We start from the raw sequence: 17,979 nt of genomic DNA, 5'->3' as shown, positions 1-17,979 counted from the left end.
CATCAACGCGACGTGTTCAGCCTATTTGCTTCACACTGAGATCGATACGTCGGATCCCCCTCTCCCCTACCCAATTAATAACGATATCAAGTATCTCTTGCTTGACATGCAATCGTCCCATGGCTGACGAAATCAAAGTACCAAAATTCTGCAAAACTGTTCATGCAACATGACGTATGGCGGTGTCATAACAAATGATAAAACAGCAAAGCTCATAATGTGCTGTTTCAGAATGGACTTCAATCAAGTTTTCAGAATCTTCGCCCAATTCTGCGACATGTCTACCACTGCTCGCACGTAAAATACGCAGGGTGGTGTCATCGCCATAGGGACTGAGTGCTGAAAGAGCATTCCACCGCACATGATCAGGGCATCCATACCATTCGAAACACATCCCAATCTTTCTGCCTATGATTTGCGACGAGCTGTGCGCGGTCGTATATTGTGAATACCGCCGACAGCGCGTGAGACGGGCCATCCGTTGGACGGTGGGCGGATCGGCCCGGGCACCCACACAGCGGAATGTTCCAGAGCCCAGCTCCGCATCCGCATATCGCGACACCACCGCCAGCTGGGAACGACATTCCATGACTAACAATACGCGACATTCACTACAAAGCACGACAGGCGAGAGAAGAGTCGGCTGGCGGCGGCAGCCGCGGGCCGCAGCCCAGCCCCGCACCGGCAGCGCCGCCCCTGGTGCGTGCGGCGCCGCTGCGTCCGCGGGGCGCCACGAGCCCGGGGGACGAGCACCGCGCCCGACCCCCGACACCGCTCGACACGGCACCGGCGCGGCGGCGCGAGGAAGCCGTCCCTCCGGTCAGGAATGACCAGGCCACGTCATGTCAGGCCAGGTCACGCCAGGTCAGGGCTGCGAGGCGAGCATGGTGCGCGCGGCGTCGACGGCCGGCGCGGGGGCAACGGGCGCGGCGGGCGCCGCAGCCGGTCGGCCGATCAGGCCCGGGTTGATGGTGACCGACTTGGTGGCGTTGTGCGTCTTGTAAATGCCCACCAACCGGTCGGCCAGTTCAAACATTTGCGACCGCAGCGAGATGATGATGAACTGGGCATTCTTGGTGCGCTCCTGTCAGGCACAGGACGGGACGCACGTAAGTGGACGGACGTCGGGCAGAGCGGCACAATACCCGTACAGGCCCGTGGAACCGAAGTACACACGGCGAAATGATGACTGCAGCACTGTACGATGGGGAACAATTAACGCTAAAAATTGTAGAGTCCTCACACGAAAATGAAGACAGCAAGACAACAATTTCAGTGACATATGTAAGGAAAAGCCGGACTACAAAGCACATCAGTGGCAGACTGGCATAAACAGCGCGTGAAGATCACGGCACCACCTAGACAACCCTCACCAAGCGCACAAGCCAACCACATCCTACCCACAACGCCCTCCACTCTCCCCGTAACCTTCGCCTCAGTTCAGCCACCCCCCCCCCCCCCCCTCCCGGCCTCCTCCATCCTTCCCACCCACCCTCCGCCCACCTTGATGTAGTTGCCGACGATGGAGACGTTCTTGAAGTCGAGCGCGGCGTCGATCTCGTCCATGACGTAAAGCGGCGTCGGCTTGTAGTAGTGCAACGCGAACACGAGCGCCAACGACGACAGCGTCTTCTCGCCGCCCGACAGGTTCGTGATGTTCTTCCACGACTTCTTGGGCGGACGCACGCTGTGACGTCACGGGCCCCAACTGTCACGTTTCGGAGGGGATGGCCGGCGCGCCTTCTTTGCGCGTGGACATGGCTGTGCGTGCGTGCGTCCGCGCGTGGCGAATGCATTGACGCGGTGCCCGGCAGGTCACAGGAATGCCGGGCAGCGAGTCGAGGATAGATATGGCGGCCACAGGTCGGCGGCATAATGTTACGTCGAAACAGAACACCCGAACACCATGTGAGTACTCGACTGAGGTAACCACCCCGCCTGCTAACGTACCACTTCACTCACAGCACCGCTGCACTGAGCACGGGCCGGCACCCTGTGGGTGGAATAGTCGGCTACAACGGCCGACCGGCACCAAAATCTGACCCCGACACCGCGTGAAACACAGCAGGCGAAGTCACTGGCATTCAGCTCCCGACGCCAACGATGGGGGGTCAAGCCCCGCGAACATCGCCGTTATCTCGCCCGCCCCGCCGCGTCAACACGCGCGCGCGGGACGGGCACGCTCCGAGCGGAGCGGCCGGGTCCGCCGCGCCGGCCGACGTAAACACCCACCTGAACACGATGCCCTCCGAGAACGGGTCGAGCGAGTCGACAAGCTCGAGCTCGGCGTCGCCCCCCAGTGTGATCATCTGGTACATCTCTATCGGGGCGGAGAGGTCCGTCAGCCGGCCGCGCTCCGCCGGGCCTCGCCGGCCGGCACCGGCCGCACGGCCCGGTGCCGCAGGCCGGCGGCTCAAGTGGCCACAGCGCCGCCCTTGAGGGCGCACCGCCACATCGCGGTGGCCCTGCCGCTGTCTTATCATCCCAGGGGTCACGGAGACAATGATGACGAGGGGAACGATTTGGGACATAGCCTCTAAGAATGTGAGCAGGCACATTAACCACACCATGTGCAGGCGACGGCAGATGAGGTTCAGCGCAACCTTACCGCCATCCTTTCAGCTGGATACTGAGCATCTCGCGAAAGTATATCACTGGGATTAACCTACAACTTTACACGGAACATGCCACCAAAATGCCTGTCGCGACCCATACCCATGCACTACACACCACCACTTTCCGCTGTACAGTGTGGACGGGTCTCGCGGAGCCCACAGCACACAGCGACGCGGCCGCCCACCGAACGGCGCCCGCTCGCTCGCGTCGAACGGCACCGGACGCGCGGCCTACCCTTCAGCTTGGAGGTGATGATAGCGAAGCCGGCCATGAACTCGTTGAGCCTCTGCTTCCTCAGGTCATCGTAGTATTTGCGCTGCGTATCACGCTTAGCCGTGATCTCGTCCAGCTCCGCCACCCGGCTCAGATAGATCTCCTCCTGCGGGGCGGTACGACGGGGTAAGGCCAGACAGCGCACGGGGTACGGGTCAGACACGCACGGGGCACGGGTCAGACAACGCACGGGGCACAGGTCAGACAACGCACGGGGCGCAGGTCAGACAACGCACGGGGTACGGGTCAGACACGCATGGGGTACAGGTCAGACAACGCACGGGGTACGGGTCAGACAACGCACGGGATACGGGTCAGACAACGCACGGGGCACGGGTCAGACAACGCCCGGGGCACAGGTCACACAACGCACGAAACACAGGTCAGCCACCGAACAACCGGACGGGTAAGGACCGAAGTAGGCCTAGCTTAGCGGTTAAGGTCCCGAAATCTTATCGATCGTGTTGGATCAGCCTGCCAGACCTCTTCCAGACCCCCAACCGCGCGGCGTACGACGTTTCGACCCCGTCTGCGATAGCATCACGCCCCACGCCGGCCAGGCACCCGCCGGCGAGCACGAGATCAACCCATCACATCCCCACCGCCCTGGTCACAGACTCAGCACCTGTATCACCTGTGCGTCAACCACTGAGAGAGCCTCAACAGACGCCACGCTGCAACAGTGGGCCCATCGTGTCGGCCTGAACCCCGGACCGCCAGAGCTGCACAACACCGTAGCGAACACAGACAGCGGCACAGGTCAGCCGTGTCTCCGAAGACCCCGGCGCTGCCCCCACGGCACACTGACAGGGCGGCGGAGACGGCACCTTTTTCCTGTACTCGGCGAGCGCGGCCAGGTCGGGCTTGAGACGGCTCAGCTCCTCCTCCTGCATGGTGAGCGTGTACTTGACGGCCTCGTCGTCCAGCTTCTGCAGCTCGTCCTCGGAGAGCTGCGCCAGCTCCAGCACGTCCTCGGGCGTGCGGTCGCTCTCCGGCACCGGCTGCAGCTCCAGCTTCGACAGCTGCCCGGACGGTGGGGGTCTGGTCAGCGGCAAGGCGGGCAGCCGACACCCGGAGAAATCACGCTACGAAATCACGGCTCTTCACCACATCCGACAGATCTCAGGCCATCCAGACATCTTAGTCAACAATGCTAGAGCCATATTCCAACTGCAATCATAGCAAAATGAGAGACGAGTGGACGCACGGCGCACTTGTTACTGCATATAGCAGCAAATTGCATTCAAACACAAAATTGTCAAAAAGTTCAAAAGCTAAAGTTCAATCTTAAAAATGCATCTCACAACACAAAATTAACTCTTACAGAGAACCACGTTGCAGGCGGCGTCCAAGGAAGACACCTACCTGCTTCTTCCAGTGATGGGCGCGCGACTTGTTCTCCTTGATAATGCCGTCGTACTTCTCCATCTCCTGGTCGACTTCGATCTTGGAGGACTTGATCTTGTCCTCGTCCGCCGCCACCTTGTCACGCTCCTCCTTCAGGGCCGACAGCTTCTGGTCTAGCTCCTTCCGCGTGTCCTGGGTCAGGCGCAGGACATCAGCACCAGCCAAATGACGGATGTATCTGGCGCCGCGCTAACCTACCACCTTGCGCGTGCCAGCACGCTGACAGGCTCGGGAGGACACCACCTCTCCTCAGCGCCGGACATTGCAGTGAAGAACACCGAACGAATTAAATGAATTCAACGCCGATGACGCCAAAAGTCAACACAATTACCACTGTGAGGCTGAGGCCGAGGGTTAGTCTGGTTTCGAAGGACGATGGTCCATTCCCGGCCTAGCAGGCAGCACAGTCGCCCGCGAGCCCCAGCACCGACATCGGGGGAGGACACTACACCGAGCCGCTGCGACGCGTCCACCGCCGCTCACCTCCAGATCCTTGATCTTGCTGATGACTACCGCCGCCTCTTCCTCCAGCTTCTCCCGCTGCTCGCACAGCGACTGCGGCGGACAGAACGGAGCGCGTCACGCCCACCGGACGTCACCCACCGACCCTGTCCCGGCGTCCGCCAGCCACAGAGCGGCACCACTGGGGCCAGTGCCGGACGGCCCGCCACGCGGCGCGAGGCAGGCGGCACGCCTCACCCCCGCGGCCCCGTCCACAGTGATGACCGTAAAGCAGCCACGTGAACAAGCTATCGTCCCAAATAACACCACGTGGTCCCCACATCGCGTGAACAGAGGAACAGATGATGGTACATTCGAACCGAGCCGCGCGTTCCAGCTCGTCCGACAGCCTCCAACGACACCGCATCCGGCTAGTGACGAGCTCACGGCCGAAGCTCACGGTCCGGCCCGGCCGGGCGCGGCGCGCGCACCTGTTTCTCGGCTTCCGCCTCGGTCTGCTCCGTCTCCATGGCGGCGATCTTGTCCCGGCACTTGGCCGCGTTGCGCTCCGCCGTCTTGATGGCCACACCCAGCCGCACGATGTCGCCGCTCACCTGGCGACCCGGACGGCGTCAGCCAATCATGGGCGGAGACGGGGGGCAGAGGGCCAATCACAGCCGGCGACGGCGGCCAATCACGGGCGGCGGTGGGGGGCGAAGGCCAATCGCAGCCGGCGACGGCGGCCAATCACGGGCGGCGGCCGGTGACGGCGACCAATCGCGGACTTCCTACCACCGGCTGCGTCAGCTGACCGTGACGGTCAGCCACAGGCGGGGAGTGGACGCGGCAGCGACCAAGGACAAACGGGGTCAGATGGCGTCAGGCAGTCGGGAACGGCGCCAGCAGCTGCCACAGATTGCAGGCAGGCGTCCGGCTAAGCGGTGAGGGGCAAAGCCCGGCACAGACACGCATACAAACACACGCACGCACGCACGCACCCACCCACCCACACCCACACACACAGGCCGCCCTTGGTGGCATAGACAATGAGATAGGCGTTCGCCATATCTCGACGACAGATGTCTCTTCTATTGGGCCGCACAGAATTCCATCGACGCAGACGCGACGTTGAAGCCTTCCGACAGAGCTCCAGCGTCAAACAACATCCCATCACGGCAGAGACTGACCTTCTCCAGCTTCTTGGTGGCGTCATCGAGCTTCTTCTGCGCCGCCTTGACCTTGCCGCCCGAGATCTCCATGATCTTGTCGTGGGCGGCCTTCACGCGCGACTCCACGACGTCGGCCGCCGCCTCGGCCTTCGCAAACTCTGCCGACATCGCACAGCGCGCCCGTCAGCGGCGTGACGTCCGCGCAATGATGCGCGAAACGCGGTGACATCGCGCAGCTCCCATGGCGTCGCGACGGCACAGCACCATGCAGACAGCACGGCGGGACCGGTGGCATCGGTTCGTGCCGTCCGCCTGTCGTTCCACGGCGACCGCTCGTGCGGCCACATCGCCCGCAGCGACATGGGAGCCGCGACCGGTGACAACACCCCCGTAGTGGAGAGGGGAACCAGCCGCCGCCGCCCGCGCCCGCACCGGCACCGGCGAGCTCCTCCCCTCTCCCCCTCAACCCCCCCCCCCCCCCGTTCGGGTCGGACGGCGCCGCCAGCTCCCGGATCGGGACCGGCTGAGGCCGCACGCCGCCGGACGGACAGCGCCGCGCCGGCCGCTCCCTCCACATCGACGGCGCCCCTCTGACGTCACCTTTGGTGGCGCGCTTCAGCTGGGCCTCCATCTTGCGGACGACGGCCGGGTCGGGGGTGGCCTGCGCCACCTTCTCGCGCTGCTCAGCGATCTGCGCCTCCAGCACGGCCAGCTGACTGGTCAGCGCCTGTCCGCCACACGGTCAGGGTCACGGCCGGGGTCAGGGTCAAGGTCACGGTCACGGCCAAGTTCGCCACACAGCCCAAGAGGTGGGGACAAGTAATGATGTGGTTCAGCTACGCGTCCGGGAAACCAGAGGTAGCGGGCTCGATTCCCTGCGGTGCCTGCCGTTCCTGCCACTCAGGGGCTTACAATTCACGATCTCTGCTTCGTCGTTAGGTTGGTGTTACACAAGTACAGATTACAGCTTTACATAAGGATTGAGACGAGTGATTAATACCATGGATGTACTCATTGTTCGCGACCTCGCCTGGTGTATTAGTATGTACGCATGTTACACACGTGTACACCAGACAAGGACGGTGGTCCAAACAATCTATTTCATCTGTGATACCAGCACAACTGTTAAGCCTAACAGTCAGTACCTAAAAGCACCCTGAGCACCGTAAAACAATGAGAGAAGCGGGTCTGTACGTTTTGGCACAAGAAAGCTCCCGTTTTCTATTTTCGCCAAGCAGTTCGTGACAACCGAAGCTTAGGCAGCAGCATGACGAACGCTTTTCGGCATGACACCAAGGAATTTTCCGGCACGGCATCGATGAATGTTTTCCAGCTGCCTTCATATGTTACCGACGGGCCCGCGTAAACATCATCCCCCCCCCTCCCGCCGCTGAGGGCCTCGGCGCCGCCAACCAACCCGGGCGTCCATGTCGTGCTTCCGCTGGTCCATGCGCATCTTGTCCAGCTTCTTGCGCAGCGCCCCGACGGCCTCCTCCAGCTGCTGGTGCTTACGCTTGAGCTCGGCGCACCGCTGGGAGATGCCGCCGAGGTCGGCCTCGGCCTGCTCCACCTGCGCCTGGGTCACCTCGGCCGCCACCACCCGCGAGCCCATCCGGCCGCACAGCGACTTCTTGCCGCCGCCGCTCATCGTGCCTGCCGCCGGCACCGCCACGTAGGTCAGGGTCGGGTCGGACCAGCGTCCGCGAGGCCAGGTCAGAGCAGCGGAACCGAAGTCGGTCAGCGCGGCGGCAGGTGTACGATGATATAGCCCGTCAGCACGCTCGCGCTGAGGGTGACAGGCGAGCGTTGAACGCGAACACGAAATATACAGCGTCGTCCCCGCAACTTTGACGCCGACTGCCGCTGTTCGCCGTGCTGTCGAACGTTGCGTCACGACCAATAGGTCCCTAGCCATACGGATCGGGGACCCCACGCGCTCACAAGGGGGCATGTGGAAAACATTACCGTTGCGGCGAGCTGGAGCGCCGCATCGCCTGCTGAGGGTGCAGTCAGCCCCCCCCCCCCCCCCCGAGCGTCGCCCCTCTGCCAGGCTGACCTGACGTCTCGATCAGGTCGCCGCGCAGCGTGACGACCCGGTGCCGCTGGCGGCCGTAGCCGATGCGCGTGGCCTGCGTCAGGTCGTCGGCCACCAGTGTGTCACGCATGGCGTAGTAGAAGGCCGTGCGCACCCGGTCGTCCTGCACCTGCACCAGATCGAAGAGGCGCGGCACGCCCTCCGGCCTGTGGGTGGGAGAGGAGGGAGGGGGAGGGGCAGGTCAGGGAGGGACGACAGGCGCAGGCCCGCCGGGCGTGGCTCACAAGCGGTAAGCTCTGCAACGGCCAACCCGGAGATGCTTGCGAGAACGTGAAGGCGCTGGGGGGAATCCGTACAGCGCGACAGCCTGTTTTCCAATTGGCCAGTGACTGACGTTTGATCTAATGGGACTTCTGTCAGGCCTCCTTAAGCAAAATTTGCTGCAGCGAAGACGTTATCATCCTGACGCTTCGAAACAAAAGCAAGAACAGGAGTTTAAGCGTTCGCTTACGCTTCGCGCAACAGTCCGTGATGATACAGGTAATATGCGACACGCAGCCCCACGGCATAAGCGCCGGTGATGCCGCCACACCGAACTCTAAGCCGGGAATCTGTCCCGAGGCTTCGGCCGCTGACGGCGTCCGGAGTCGGCGCGCTCCGCGGACCAGCCGCTGCCCGGCCCGGCCGACTCACGTCCCTACGCGGACCGCCGCTGCCCGGCCCGGCCGACTCACGTCTCTACGCGGACCGCCGCCTGCCCGGCCCCGGCCTGACTCACGTCCCTACGCGGACCGCCGCTGCCCGGCCCGGGCCGACTCACGTCTCTACGCGGACCGCCGCTGCCCGGCCCGGCCCGGCCCGGCCGACTCACGTCTCTATGCGGACCGCCGCTGCCCGGCCCGACCCGGCACGGCCGACTCACGTCTCTATGCTGGTCTGCGTGTGGCGGCGCCACTTCTCCATCTTGTCGAGCGCGATGAAGGTGGCCGTGCCGATGTTGTTGCGCTTCAGGAACTGGATGCACTGCTGCGCCGTCTCCACCGAGTCCACCACGATGTTGTCCAGCGGGCCGCACGCCGTCGAGATGGCCACGTCGTACTTCATGTCGATGGCGCCGAGGTCTCCCTGGGACGCCGGGCACACGTGCGGTCAGAACAGGTCAGCCCGTCTCCACGACCGACAACAAGACGCCATCTGGCGCGAGACCGCGCCGGCCGTCGGAGGATTACAGAGCAAAGCCTACAATCAGAGGGGCTAAGCAGCGTTTGGAGACCTCGTCTCACTCCCATATCCCGTCGCTGAAAAGCATCCTTAGATGGCATCCCCGCCTCACACCGCCGGCCACATCTGGCAGTCCCAAACATGTGCGACCTCCAGCGCCTCTCCAAAACACGCATATTCACGTAGCCCTTCGGCGGCGAGTCATGAGAAAAGCCAGCTGCCCTCGGTTACGTCTCTGCCTCCAGTGTTGCCTACTCCAAACACCATGGCCTAAACCGAAAGCCGATGATAATGCTGATTTGGGCTTCAGGGCGCGTCGACTACTCTGGCCATCTAGCAAGACGAACCAATCTCAGCTGTCTGCGGTGTCGCGGTGGGCTCACCAGTCTGCCGAAGACCCCCGGCAGCGAGCCGTTGCGCTTCTGCTCCATAACGGCGGTGAGGACGGCGCCGCGGCCGCGGCCGGCCTGCAGCGCCGAGCGCACCTCCTCCAGGCGGCCGCGGCCGGCGCGCAGCTGCTCACCGGCAGCCGCCAGCTGCTGCGCCGTCTCCTGCAGCTCGGCACGCGCCGTCTCCAGCTGCTGCTCGGCGCGCGGGATCTCCCGCTCCAGCTCCTTCAGCACCCTGCCGATTGACGGCGGCGGCGGGTCACGTCAGGCCAGGCCAGGTCAGCAGAGACGGCCAGTTAGATCGATAGATTTCATGTCAAATCGGAAGGAAGACACGTGAAGCCTGTGCTTGTCACGTGTCGGGCAGATCAGGCAGGAAGGCTAGTCAGGTCAGGTGGCAGTCTAGCCAGCCAGCTCACGCGCGAAGGTCAGGTCACGCCAGGTCCCAGGCGGGATGATCCCGCCCAGGTCACTGCGCCAGTACGAGGGTCAGGTGGGAGAGCGGCCGACGTGACGAACACCGGCCATCACAGATCAGTTACCGGCAGCCCCGGCACGCCGTGCCACCGGGAAAACCTCCTCCACAGCCCATACACACCACCACACACCAAATCACCCACCAGCCGAGCACAGACACAACAGCACCGCCTTCACATGGGAGACAACACACCACATGCTGCCAGAGCACCAGCTGACCTGTGGACCATCTGCCGACGAGTGTGAGCGTCCAGTGACCCTAACTGCGCTGCACAGCGACTCTGACGACAGCACGGATTCGGCAACAGGCCGCGGCGCGCGCGCGCTCACCGAGTCTTGTCGGCGCCTTGTTGCCGCGACGTCTCCAGGCCGGTCTCCATCTGCACCAGCTTGGCCTGCTCCGACTGCTCGTTGCCGACGTACATGTCCAGCTCGTACTTGGCCGCGTCCATCTGGCCGGGCGTGCCAGGTCAGGTCAGGTCAGGTTACGACGGTGATGGTGACGCGATCCAAGCTCGTCCCGTTATGTATCCGCCCAGACACGTTAGACATACATCGTCGCGAGATGTCTGGCTGCAGCGCCTACTGGCAAGCACGCGCCAGTCTCGAGACAGCTCCTGCCACCTGTCGGGCTAAGTCAGGCGTGACCATGGCAACCGACCGCAGCGAACAACAATACGGCGCCGCGGTGCCGCCGACGTCACAACCGACGGTGACATTGCAACCAGGCGGTGACCATGGCTGAAGATCAGATCTGATGGTTTGAGCGCGCGTCACACACTCCAACTGACACCAGGCCCCTTCCCCCCCCCCCCCCCCCATCCCCACAGCATGCGACCGTTCAGCCATTCAGCTGCCATTCGGCCACTGATTCAGCCTCCCAACTAGCTACAGCGGTAGCCGGCGCGCCGCCCTGGCCGCCGCTCACCGTCTGCTTGGTCTTGTTGACCGTCTCCTTGAGTCCGCCGAGCTCCGCCTCCAGCTGGTCCTTCTCGTCCTGGTACTGCTGCGTCTCCGACTTGATGGAGGCCATGACGCGCTGGAAGTTCTCGTCCTCTGTCTGGCGCTCGGCCGCCAGCGCGCCCTTCTGCTCGGTGAGCGTCTCAATCTGGGACCGGTTCTCCTCGGGCACGCGCTCCAGGCCCGCCAGCTGTGGACGAGAGGCCGGCCGGTGTCAGCGCAGGACGCGAACATCCCATTCCGCGAGGCGCGCCCTTGACACGGTCTAGCCAGTGGCGGGCGGGCGGCGATGACGGTATGAACGCTGCTGCTTCTGCCAGGTAAAACGATGGACTGGGCGACTTTTGGCTGAAGCTACCCAGTTAGCTCGGGATGTTTTCGTATCGCATCGGGAGAACCTATGGTAATGAGATGTGACGTCAGAGGACAGCTAGATTTCAGTCGCCGTGCGGCACAACGGACTGCCCGTGTGTCACGTCATCAGGGCTTTACGTCGCACTCAGCTGCTGAGGCTACATGGCGTCGCCTGCCTCTCACCCTGGCAGGGACGGCGGGCACCGCAGGAAATCGAACCCCGTACCTCTGGTTTCCCAGACGCGCAGTGGTTAACGCAGACGCGTTAACCACGCGTTAACCACTACACTACCGGCACCCCACAGCGGATTGTTCCAAAACACCTGTTCGATTTAAAAGCAAGCCGCGAACGTTCCGCTCCGGTGGTACCTTTTCGGCGTCGGTCTTCAGCGCCGTCTTCAGCTTCTTCATCTTGGCCTTAGTGAGCTTGAGGTTCTCCTCCAGCTGCATGTCGTCCGTCTGCTGGCGCTTGAACTTCTCGTTCATGGCCTCATGCTCCTGACTGAGCGCGTCGTGTTTGCTGCCCGGCGGCGAGGGTCACGGTCAGCGAAGAGGCCAGGCCACATGGTGACCTCTCACTGTTAGTGCGGACGGCAGCAACAGCGAGAGCGGTGCTCCATTACAGTAAGTGAGTCCGCACAAAAAACACCGCGAGTCCGCCACAGTCCCAGCGTCATATCCCACCTCAGTTGCACCGTTATGTCCCATGATCATGTCCTACCAGCCTCGCCATTATGTCCCAATGCAGTCCCACCATAGTCCCAACATTATGTCCCACCGCAGTCCCGCCATCACATCCCACCAGTAGTATCTGGACGGCTGAGCCACATCCCGCCACCGCCACTCACTTGCCCAGCTCCTTCATCTCGCCCTCCTTCGCCTGCCGCTGCTCGGCCAGCTCGGCCAGCTGCTTCTTGATGTCGGACATGCCGTCATCGATCTCCTGCCGCTTGGCCTGCGCCTTCTCCACGTTCTTGGCGCACTCGAAGCTGTCAAACCGCGACTGTCAGCGCGATGCCAGGATGGGGCGCCGGGCGCCTCGGGAGCGCGTCGTTAACGTCTGCACGAGAGCGCACTCACGATCGAGGGTCGTCCGACGGCCTTGACGTGTTGCAACTCAGGCAAGGGTACCGTGATCTCCAGCCCCGTCTACGAGGAGCTGTATCTCTCAGTTGGGATAACACTGCGCAGCTTATCAGCTTGATGTAATTTTCACGCGCCTGTGACAGCCTGGGTTATTAACAACGCCGTCCACCACGCCACTCGCAGCGGACGAAGAGCACACAGCTGGCAGCGTTCCCGCGACCCATTCCTATTACGTTCTAGCACCGTCATGCCTGACTTACGGCTGGCTGGTGAAGGTCCAGAAACGAGCCCAGCGACCAGCTGTGTGCAGTTCACTTTTATATCACCAGCGCAGCATGTTAACGTTGGGGAAGCATTCGACTGGTGGGCCATATATGTGCAGCGCACTTTGTCATCACCCGTGAGGCATGCAATCGTTGGAAACAGGTCACGCACACAAATGCTATCTCCCAACCACCTGTCGGGCCCTCCCCCGCTGTTGCTAGTCACCCCGCGGGAGGGCCCCGGTCAGCGCGCTCACATGTGCTTCTGCAGCAGCGTGTTCCTGCTGCAGGCCACCTGGTTCTCCAGCCGGATGTAGGCCAGGGCCTCGTCCTTGGGGCCGGCCAGCTCGTCCTTTTCCTTCTCCACCAGCTTGACGCGGTTCAGCTTCTCGGCCCGCTGCTCGTTCAGCTGGTCCACCCGCTGGTTGAGCAGCTCGATCGGCTCCTGTGGGCGCGTCGACGTGTGATGGCGTGGAGACGGGGAACTGATGGCACGTGATGGCGCAGACTGACAACTGATGGCACGTGATGACATGGACACGGAGAACTGATGACACGTGATGACAAAGGGACAGGGGGAACTGACGACACGCAATGACGTGGGGACGGGGAACTGATGACACGTGATGGCGTGGAGACTGGGAACTGGTGACACGTGATGGCATGGGAGAGGAAACTGATGGTACATGATGGTGTGGAGACAGGGAACTGATGACACGTGACGGCGCGGAGACGGGGAACTGATGACGTGTGGCCGCGAGGAGACAGAGAACTGATGACGCGTGACGGAGCGGAGACGGGGAACTGACGACGTGTGGCAGCACATTGCCGGGAGCTCACGCGGCAGCGACACGCACCGACACACAGTACCGACGTGGAAAGCTTGCACACAGTGCTGAGTCACTGACGTAAAGCGCCGACACATGACACTGGTTCGCTGACATACGGCGCGGAACGGATAGAGCCCACCAACGGCATCGTAGTGGCATACGACAGTCAACAGACTGAAGATACTGACATATAATAATCACGGACGATGGTAACATCAGTGACAGGTGCATTACGCTGATGGAGGCTCGTTATTCAGCAGGTTTCAGAGGGATGATCAATGGCCCCTGAAAGTTGTTGTTCAGCTTATAAATATGGTGTTTTTTGCATTGCAGTTTGGGCGAGCCAACTAATTTCGCAACCTGGCCGAAGTACTCACCTAATGCCAGTAGAAACTCGACACCTCACAACAAATGCTTGGAAAGTACCACAACAGACAGCTAGTAACTCAAGCTGCGGCGTTCTACTAGCACCGGTTCGCGAATCTGCCTTACAATAATTCATGGGTGTACCTTGTAACGCGATGAGCCCACGATATCCTCCAGGTACTCCAGCATGCCCGTCTCATGCTCGGTAAGCGCCTTCGGCTTCATCAGTGAGATCTGCTCCACCTCACCCTGAGGGTAGACGATCCCGGATACTTGAAGTAGAGCGGGAAAGCGCGAACTCTCGCGCAGACAAAGTACGAGTGAATTCGAAAAGGAAATCACATGTATGTATCATATGCATGGATATCATAGTGGCAAAATGGCACTATATGAATTCTTTGCCGCGCTAACAGTCAAAAACTTCATCACTGACAACGTAGCCAACAATTGAGAGGAAAACAGTCGACACGTTCATAGACCCCCAACGGGGGGGGGGGGGGGGGGCAACCATTCTCTCAGGACGGAGCCCAGTCCGCACTGAGAGCGCTAACCTGGAGAATGAGGAAGCGGTTGTGGTCCAGGTCGATGCCGTGCGCGCGCAGCAGCCGCGCCACAGCCTTGAACTGGGTGCGCTTGCCATTGACAGTGTAGAAGGAAGAGTTATCCTTGAAGGCGGTGCGCGCCACCACCAGCTGCGTGTTCGGCACCACCTCGAAGTCCTCGTCTCCCTGAGAAAGGGGAGGAGCGGATGAGCAAGAATGCTCGCCACCAAAGTATCGCCCAGGGCGGTTCTTGTGAGGGAAAGCAAGCTAGAAATAGAGCCGTGACTTCATTTATCCCTTGGTCTTGGGAAACTCATAATGCCTAGATTTGCGCACACGCCCTAAGCACAGAAACACCCTTGTATCACACGTACCTTGTCAATGATTTTCTGAAAGTGAACGGCCACCATGCAGCTCTGAATATTCTCGTTGTTATCTGAATTGTGAATCAGGACGGAAATCTTCTTCGATCTGCGGGAGAGAAAACAAAACGTAACTTGAGTTTTCATCAATCACCGGGACACGACCCCGGCTATAAGGCATGAAGCTGGTTTCACACCATCGGACCTCGTATCCAAGCCATGCAACACAGCATTGCAGACTCCGCGTATTTCGCAACCCGTCACACGCTGACAACCAATTAAACCAGAGAACATCGCCCTTATGCTGCGGCGCGGCTCACGCACAACTACCGCGCCCACTGATGAGCCAGACGGCAAGGGGAGACGACCTCAGCAGCATCACACCGCAGCGAGCTGTGCGCCGGCACGTGCACAGAGCACGGACACGCTGTCAGCGCTGCTTGCACGTGACACGCGTGTCCGCTTCAAACGCGGCCTCAGCCTATGGCAGCGCTGTTTCAGTGCAGATCAGCCGCCAGCGGCTTACCTGATCTTCTGTGCGCGATAGCCGAACACGAAGAGCATTGAGTCGATGACGTTGCTCTTTCCGCTGCCGTTGGGGCCGACAATGGACGTGAAGCTCTGCAGAGGGCGCGCACAGCGGAATGTGAGGGACGGACACAGGTAAATAAGCGGCTGAATGTATTCATGGGTCATATAATAGTGTGCATGTTTACAAGCTGGTAATAGCTAGCTGAAGGGCAAGTTATACAAACTCCTGGTAGGTATGTCTACCAAGTCTGTTCACCAAGACCTGGCAAATAATCTGCAGTTTACTGCTCATGCAATTAGCATTGCAATTACCGGTGCGGACCGTAGTGTCAGACACCGAAACATGGTGGTCCGTACGTCTTGGGCCCACGCCCTGGCTTTGTTGGCTTAGTATTCTGCTACTGCACTTTGATGTTCCCAAGAGGATCACACTCAGAAATGTTTTCATTTGTACTCCACATGCCTAAGCAAAACACTCAGCCAACGCTTCAACACTGATCATGTTACTGACCTTGTGAAAGGGCCCCAGGACCTTTTTGCCCAGATAGCTCTTGAAGTTCTCATTCTCTATGTGGGTGATGATGAGCCGGGGCCCATTGCTCTCGAACGTGCAGGCCGGCGGTGGCGGCGGTGGCAGGTAGATGTCGCCGATCCTGATGCCGACCCTCCTCATCCTCCTCATCTGGCTCCTCCACCTCCATCGGCTCATCTTCGGCCGGAGGCGGCGCGTCGCCGACCGCGCTGCTCTTGCGCTGCCGGCCCATGGCGCGTCCCTGGCTGCAACACAAGAACTCAAGCTTTGGCACTTGGCCAGCATGAGCTGGAAAAGCATAACACCCCTGGCACCAGTTTCTCCACATGCAAACACAAGGCAAATGGCAATGTCAAAATTGGTCTTCTGGACCAGTGGACTTGTTAGTCATGTTTGAGATGAGATTTGCCCACAAACCCTGCACAATATTGGGACCAAAAACTGATCTGGAAAATTTGCTTTTGTTGTATATATATATATAATATATATATATATATATATATATATATATAAAGCTATATAAACACATGCATATATATACATATATACATATGTATTTGTGTGTGCACCTGCTCAATGACAACAAATCATCCAATTTTTTGAACAGGCACGAGCAAACAGGGAATGCTTAGGCAACAAAATAGAGCACATGAAACCGCATCCTGCAATTGTTATTGCTTGCATTGTTGTAAGAATCATCCTGTTCTTGCAAACTTGGTACTGATTTGGTGCAGAAAGTCTAGACTCATCAGACTATTTGTTACTAAGTATCAAACAATTCTGTAAGCCTTCAATTATGCAAGTACATCTCAAACATTAAAGCCATGAGTAAACACATTTGTTGAATGTGTGCTGACAGCCACATATTCATAGCATGTGGTTGTTAGCACACAATGGAAAAGGCAAATTATGCTAAAAAATACCTGAAATGGAAGTGACATTGCAGACATAAATGATGTCACTCAAACTGGTGCATACATGTATTTACCAAACACCTCATACAATTAATGTTGCAGGAAATAGGGCACTATGAGTACCCACCTCAACATTCTGAAATTATACCATTAGCTCTACAGACATCAACCAGAAAAAATACATCCACTGTGTCAAATGCTTTTCTAAATTTTATTTGCTGAACCTCAGGCTTGAGTACGTCAAACTCATGCAATAACAAATTATGCCAAACTTCTAAACTACATTTTCTGAGTACTTTTCCATTAAATTTCCTTTGAAATATTACAAATCTTTGAAATATCAGCTTCCTATGCACTATGGTTTGTGGTTACTGAGCCAGACATTGAGCACTTGGGTTTATGATGCATGTATTGAAATATTGCCATGACATCCCTTCCATGCCTGACATGTCTGATGCTACACATTCCTTTTGAGGTCAGGACCTGATGGTCATCAAGAAGAGTGTAGGATAGTAAAATACCAAGTGCCTAACAACAATTGCTGTAAAAGTAGAGTTGATCCAAAATAACATGTAGAAGGAACATAGGTGTAGTGAATGACAAAAATATGGTTATCACTTAATCGCTTGATTTCCTGGGTTTTTCATCCTATTATTTACATGGGTCTTACCTGATTTTCACTTGCATCTCATTCCTCTAAAAACACCCATGGAAATTGTTGGCAAGAAATTCGCGACTCTAATACGCCCACGCCTCACAATACTGCACAGTACACGACGTACCACCAATACCCACCGTCGAGAGCGAGTTGTAATTAAGCAAACTTCCTTCGTCGGTTATTGACAGCTAACAAATTGTCAGTTACACTCATTTAATTCTAAAACGTGACGGAAATCAAGGTCTGATCATTGTAGCAGCCACCGCAACAACACTCAAAACATATACACAAAACACCGCCACCGGCTTTGCAAGCCCTCGCAGCATATCGCCGCAAGTGGCGCGCTTCAAGCGTTCGAAATGATGATAAAGTACTGCTATGTGATGGTAATTCAGAAAACTGGCCGGTAGCTCGCATTGCATTCGATAACCTACCTTCAAAGATGTATGCCATATGTTTATTTTATATGTATATATATATATATATATATATATATATATATATATATATATATGTGTGTGTGTGTGTGTGTGTGTGTGTGTGTGTGTACGGC

The 17,979-nt window shown here is 58.8% G+C and overlaps 1 protein-coding gene across 1 annotated transcript; it reads right to left on the bottom strand.

Moving 5' to 3' along the window:
* Nucleotides 1-710: 710 nt before the first annotated feature.
* On the bottom strand, nucleotides 711-17,529 carry glu (structural maintenance of chromosomes 4-like protein gluon). Its single transcript, XM_037232788.1, is given in 26 exon segments — nucleotides 711-1,084; nucleotides 1,504-1,687; nucleotides 2,233-2,320; nucleotides 2,851-2,995; nucleotides 3,717-3,911; nucleotides 4,255-4,428; nucleotides 4,780-4,851; nucleotides 5,229-5,351; nucleotides 5,925-6,064; nucleotides 6,507-6,633; nucleotides 7,324-7,559; nucleotides 7,963-8,147; nucleotides 8,864-9,066; nucleotides 9,546-9,786; nucleotides 10,359-10,480; nucleotides 10,957-11,178; nucleotides 11,712-11,862; nucleotides 12,191-12,331; nucleotides 12,949-13,136; nucleotides 14,032-14,136; nucleotides 14,439-14,615; nucleotides 14,804-14,900; nucleotides 15,318-15,412; nucleotides 15,834-15,983; nucleotides 15,985-16,099; nucleotides 17,439-17,529. Coding segments are annotated over 26 exon segments (3,912 nt in total). The 5' UTR covers nucleotides 17,456-17,529; the 3' UTR covers nucleotides 711-865.
* Between the last annotated feature and the right edge of the window lie 450 nt (nucleotides 17,530-17,979).

Source organism: Pollicipes pollicipes, unplaced genomic scaffold (genome assembly GCF_011947565.3).
Source record: "Pollicipes pollicipes isolate AB1234 unplaced genomic scaffold, Ppol_2.1 Scaffold_7231;HRSCAF=8579_pilon_pilon_pilon, whole genome shotgun sequence".
NCBI lineage: Eukaryota > Metazoa > Arthropoda > Thecostraca > Pollicipedomorpha > Pollicipedidae > Pollicipes > Pollicipes pollicipes.
The sequence above is the reverse complement of the archived record's forward strand: the minus strand, read 5'-3'. Positions and strand labels throughout refer to the sequence as shown.